The sequence below is a fragment of the Triticum aestivum genome, chromosome 1B (genome assembly GCF_018294505.1).
Source record: "Triticum aestivum cultivar Chinese Spring chromosome 1B, IWGSC CS RefSeq v2.1, whole genome shotgun sequence".
Lineage (NCBI taxonomy): Eukaryota > Viridiplantae > Streptophyta > Magnoliopsida > Poales > Poaceae > Triticum > Triticum aestivum.
The window spans coordinates 150,168,734-150,174,641 of NC_057795.1; the positions used below are offsets into that span (position 1 = coordinate 150,168,734).

A 5,908-nucleotide genomic window follows, 5' to 3' on the forward strand; every position below is an offset into this window, starting at 1 on the left:
GGCACTTCCAGATTGTGTGGTTGGACGGCTTCGCGCCGCTGTGGAACTTTCAGGGAGCATCGAGGGTTTGCTCATAGGAGAAGGCGGGCAGCCAAGCTGGCTTTCCTCCTTTGCGACGCTTGGAGCCGGGTTGTCCCTCTAGCTGCTGGTCTTCAACAGTTGCCACCTGCCGGCTGGTGGAAGCAAGCTGGGGGGCCTTGCGCTCGTTGTCGTTCTGCTGCTGGCGCCGACTGGTGTCACCAGCCGGCGTTCTGGGAGCCGGAGGGAGCACCTTCCCGGATGCATACACCTAGAGTTGCGACTTCATAAAGGAATCGGCTGTGGCATACTTGTCTGCTATGATTAGAAGTTCGTCGAGTGTAGCTGGCTCGTCGCAGAGGAGTCAGTGCTTGAGTAAGGTGCCTTCTCGGCACCCGGCGGTGAAGTATTCTATGGCTTGCACCTCGTGCACCCCTTCGCAAGAGTTGCACAGTTCGGCTCACTGCGTCAGGTAGTCGCGAGTGGATTCGGTGGGGCCTTGGACGCACAGAGAGAGATGGCAAGGCTTGGGCGGCCGCTTGTAAGTGATGGTGAAGTTGCGGATGAAGACTTTGGTAAAATCTACCCAGCTGTTGACGATGTAGGGCTTGAGGCTGTTCAGCCAAGTCCGGGCCGTGCCCTGAAGCATGAGGGGAACGTACTCCACGGCAACGCGCTTGTTGTCGTTTGCTATGTTGCCTGCGGTGGAGTAGTCGACCGGCCAATATTCCGGCTTCACGGAGCCGTTGTACTTGGGCGTATCTCGAGGAAGCGAGAACCCTTTGGGAAAGGGCTCGTCGCAAATGCGGGGGCCAAAACAAGGCGGACCGATCGCATCTTCTTCTTCCAGCGCCAGGGATCAAGCCAGGCGGTCGATCCGATGGCGGGCATCATTTTCTCCAATTCCATCACGGCGGCCCAGTCGGATGCTCAACAGCGGCGGGGAGACGCGCCTCTCCCTACGCGGTGGAGGAGGAGGCAGACAATCATCCCGCCATTCCACTGCTCGTGGGCGGCCGTCTTGGTCGCGCTTGATGGTGAGGCGTGTGCGGCTGCGGCTAGCAGCCGGCTCTTAGTTTCTTTGGTCACGGGCGCCGCCTGCTGTCGGCGTCCGGGAGGTCGCGCCTTGCTCTCGGCGGGGGAGGGGGATGATTCTCGGTGCGCGCGCCGGGCTCTTCTTCGCGGCGGCCGGCTTCTTGTTGCGTCGTGGCCGCGTCAATGAGCTGCTGAACACGCTCTGTCATGTAGCGGAGCTCGTCGCCCTCCAGGTTGTCCAGCTCTTCTGCTGCCGCCTGGGCAGCGCGCAGGTTCTCCATGGGTGTGGCGTAGATTGGGCGGTCGGCACCCAGCATGCTGGCGATGGCGGCGCCGTGTTGTTGGACAGTGCCCACGCGGCTGGGCCCGCCAGCAGCCGGCGTGCCGCAGACGGCGCGGTCGATCTCGCGCTAGTAGGCCTCGATGAGACATCTCATGGAGGCCAACTTCTTGGCGCTCTCGACGAGCGCGACACGGTAGGCTTCAAGGGTCTCGGCGTTGGCGTCTGCCGCGACGGGCGCGGACAAGTCTCGCATTGCCGGCTGCAACGGGTCGTGGGCGGCTGCATCTGAGGCTCCGTCGTGACTGATGACCAGCACCTCCGTGACGGTGCTGGTGTTGGCTTCGCTGGTCGTAGGAGGGAGCGGGGGAGCGGGTTGTTGATGACCATCACGTTAGTGGGGAAGGCGTCAAGGGACGCCGTGTCGGAATCGACAAGCATCGGGTCGGTGGAGCCGATGGACTCTAGATCGGAGGCTGGCTCGTTGGCGATGTGGAGCTTGCCAAGGAGGTCGACGAGGCAGTTCTCCAAACTGGTTGCACCCGCATCAGGCGCGGGCTCGTCAGAGAGGCGGATCTCGCCGATGCAATCAGCGAGGCAACTTGCCGCGCAGGCGACTTCCGCGCCATGCAGCGCATCGGCGCAAACGCCATCGGGCGTGCCGGGCTGGCTGCGCTCGCCAGGGAGGAACAAGGTTCCCGTCCAGAATAGATCTCCGGACGATGGTGCAACTAGCCCCACGGTGGGCGCCAAATGTCGGGGGTGTCCTGCAACATATGCCAAAGAATGGCTTATCATGATGGGGGAGAGTAAGACGTCGCCGGGCCTGGAAACAGGATAAGCGTGGACACAAATGTCGACTCACTTTACCCAGATTCGGGGCTCTCCTAGGAGATAACACCCTAGTCCTGCTCCGCGGGGTCTCCGCGTGATCACTAAATCAACAATGGTGGCTACAAGCTTACTCCTTGAGCTGTTTCTCTAGAGGAGGAAGAAGAACAAAGGCTAGCCCTAGCTTCACTCTCTCTATGTGTGTGTGGTCTCTATGAGGCTGAACCCTTTGCATGGGTGCCCTGGGGGGTTTATATAGGCCTACCCCCAGGAGTACAAGGATAATATGGCCGGGTGTAGGACTCGGTTGTCAGTGTCTGCTGTCGTCGGCTTCTCCACTGGCTGCTGGGAGCCGCCGACTGGTGGGTCCCGCCGGCTGTCTTGTACTTGACCGACAGGCCGCGCCCGACGCTGGCGGGTCTTGTTGGCTGCTTAGTATTGTGGCAGTCCCGCTGATGATGTATGCTTTTTCGGGAAAGGCGTGGCTACAGTCCCGTCACCTGATGGGCGATCACTGTAGCCACTTCCCGTCTCTTCTGATTAATGGCACACAGTCTTTGAGGAAGGGGGAGGGCCACCTGGTGAGGAGTCGGCCTCCCCCTGAGCCGACTGGTCAGGGATCGCCGCCTTCTGGCTTCTCACGGACAAGTAGGGCCCGTCGCCTGCGGGCAGTTCCGACAGCCCGTCGTGGGTGCATGGCCTTCTCTGCCATGGGTGATGTCATGGGCTACATGGCAACAGTGCCGCACCGGGCGAGGGATGTCCGCCCAATACGCTGCACTGTGGCTACGCTCCACCCTGGATTTCGGGGGTGGCAGGCTGCACTGTAGCCACGCCCCGTCTCGTCGTGATTATGTGGGTGCTAACTTCGAGGGCACAAGGGGCCACCTGCTAGGAGCCGATCTCTCTGGAGTCGGCCCACTTCGTGGCCGTCTTCTGGATTCGCCGCGTCCTGGCAGACGGCCGTTTGGACCAGGCGGACCCGAGAAAGCGGACTTCTGCCTTTGATTCTTAAGGGGCGCAGCAGACCCCGATGTCTTGAAATACCAGGGGAGGCTGATGAGGCTACCCGTGATCATTTACTCCGACACCAATTATAACAACTACTCATCTTGCAATGTGAAGGTTTAAACTAGCATTTTTTGCTCTGCTAGCAAAGGTCACTGCTTCTACTGATCTACTAGAAGTTAGCAAAGTCAAAAAAATTGACCTTTATGGCAACCTCATAAACTGTTGATTATTCAATTAGAAAGAGAAAGTGTCCGATGAATGAAACTGGTGAGGAGCAGCTAATGAAATCTGAAACTGGAGAAGTTGAAGTTGCATGGTAAAATGGCGAGTAAAGCTACCAATACACATTTACTGATGTTCCAAATGTTGCAATTCAGCAAGATAATACACCGTACTCCATTTCTACAAGTAAGATCATGTTTGGTTTGTTTTCAATATGCTATGAATTTCCCTTTTGTACGTCAAAAAATTTATTTTACCGGAAACATGATAAAGCACACTAAGATAGTATTTTGTTTTGTTATGACCATTCAGAATATTGAAGCTTCCAAGCGGGTGGAGAATGATACATCTACAGGAAGCCCATCTGTAGAAAGCAACATCATTATCTTTAACCAGCAAGTTCAAAAACAAAAATTAAGGACAGCAGCAGCAGCTAAACTCTCAAAGAAATCTCTCTCCCACTCTAGTTGAACTGCAGCAGCAGCGCACTAACATCAGTTAGACGGCGAGGCAGGACGCAACAACAGCAGCTAGCAGCAACCAGCAAATGTAGGCTAGGTCATGACGGCGGCACCAAGATGGAGGAGGTGTCGGGCCATGGCAGTCAAAAATATTGAAACCACGTGATGTAGCTAGGTGTTACAAGAAAAGAAATAGTAAGCACATCAAGTTTTAGCGCCTCTTTCACACACAGATGTGCAACAAAATTGGCATTCCTTCTTATATAGATGAACTTGAACCCCTGAAACTTGTAAGATATGAACGCATTTCTCGGAAGCCATCAACCACCTCAGAGAAAGCCCTGGAATCCTCTGACATCGTGCATTATCAAACTTGGTCTTCAGTCTCAATAATATTATTTCAGAATCCTTTTTCAATCGCCATCAACATGGTTGTCCCTGTAGGCCAACTATCAACTTTACCATACTGAAAGTACTAGATTTTGGCAAAATGTGTACGAACTACTGAAGAAATTGAAGATAGTTGCAAACAACATACGAGCTACAACCTAGCAGTTTGCAAGCACGTGAGAGAAGGCAGTACCTTTGTTCTTCTTGAACTCCTCATTTTTCTGATTATGAACTTGCGGCTGTTCTTTTTTTTGCAGGGTGCAGTGCAACTGCCGGTGCTCGGAGGCCGGCTTCACTCCATCAAGTAGCCACGTCCACCGCCGCACAGGACGGCGAGCAGGGGAGGAAGGAGAGACAGACCTGGCAGCAAGCGGGGGAGGAGCCGGAGCAGCTCTACGTCGGGGATGCAGGGTGAAATTCAACCTAAAGTGCAAAACACACATGAAAAACACTCTTAAGTAATCCAACCTATATCAATTAGCAGGCAAGGACTAAGCTAGAAGGGAAAACGAACACACAAAACTAGTACTACTGCACTGAGACATTTTAGTGAACATTTTACGTGCACACACCAAAATCTAGAGAAGTGAAGAGTGAAGAAGCAGAGAGGAGGAACGGTGGGTAGGAACCTGCGCGGTGCAGCGTCCACATTCAGGGACAAGCTGGGGATGGAGGAGCTCGCTGGAGCAGCACCAACCCCATGCGCGCAAAATTGGAGCCGGTTGAGCGTGAGATGCGTCCTAGAAGAGTCGCCCTACTGCTATGGCACGACTTGGACTTCAGCGACCCACCTATTTTTTGTTGATGCATACGCGAGGGAGGAGGCGAGCAGCAGGATGAGCCGGGATCATCGACCAGGAGCCAGAGGAGGGGAGTGGATCAGCGGAGGCGGCGACACATCGGTCGGTGGGTGAAGGAGGGTTGCTACCTCGTGGCGGAAGTGCCCTTGAGCCGGAAGGAGGCAGGGGCCCCGGCGTGCCTGGAGGAGGCAGCGGCCTCGCGTCGGAAGGAGGCAGGGGCGCGGCGTGCCTGGAGGAGGCGGCCGCCACGGCAGGAAGAGGCAGGGTCGCCGGCGGGCCAGGAGGAGGTGGGGGCGGCGGCGGCCTCGCGCCGACGGCCCCGCGCCCGTAGGAGGCTGGGGCGGCGGTGAGCCGGAAGGAGGCGGGACCGGCAGGCGCGCCGGAGCCGGAAGGAGGCGGGACCGGCAGGCGCACCGGAGCCGGAAGGAGGCGGGACCGGCAGGCGCGCCGGAGCCGGGTGGGCCGTTGGTCGGGGGGTTGCTGGTGGGGTGGTTGCGAGGGAAAGTGCGCGACGGGGAGGGAGCCGGATAAGGTACGGGAGATTTTTTTCTTTTCGGTTCGCTGCGATCTCAGAAACATCCTATCGGCGCTATATATATAGGACAACATTATTATGATAATGGTATTAGAATAACTATGAGAAATCCTTAAAAACAACCGACTGATTTTCTCTCTCGTAAACCACGTCTCTACACGCCATGTGTCCCCATGGTGGTCCACCCACCGCTCTTCTCCCACCTTATCTCTTTTACTCCCTTCACTCGTTTCTATCTTCCTTTTCCCCTTCTCATTCTCTCGTTCGTGAGCCAGCCGCTGGAGTTGAGGAATCAGGAAGGACCGCCGCCGGCCGCTGCCTGATG

The 5,908-nt window shown here is 56.4% G+C and overlaps 1 protein-coding gene across 1 annotated transcript; it reads right to left on the reverse strand.

Moving 5' to 3' along the window:
- Positions 1-3,030: 3,030 nt before the first annotated feature.
- On the reverse strand, positions 3,031-5,437 carry LOC123112869 (uncharacterized; the record flags this gene model as incomplete). Its single annotated transcript, XM_044533969.1, is given in 3 exon segments — positions 3,031-3,761; positions 4,442-4,671; positions 5,177-5,437. Coding segments are annotated over 3 exon segments (547 nt in total), but the record flags the coding sequence as incomplete, so codon positions are not given.
- Positions 5,438-5,908: the final 471 nt, after the last annotated feature.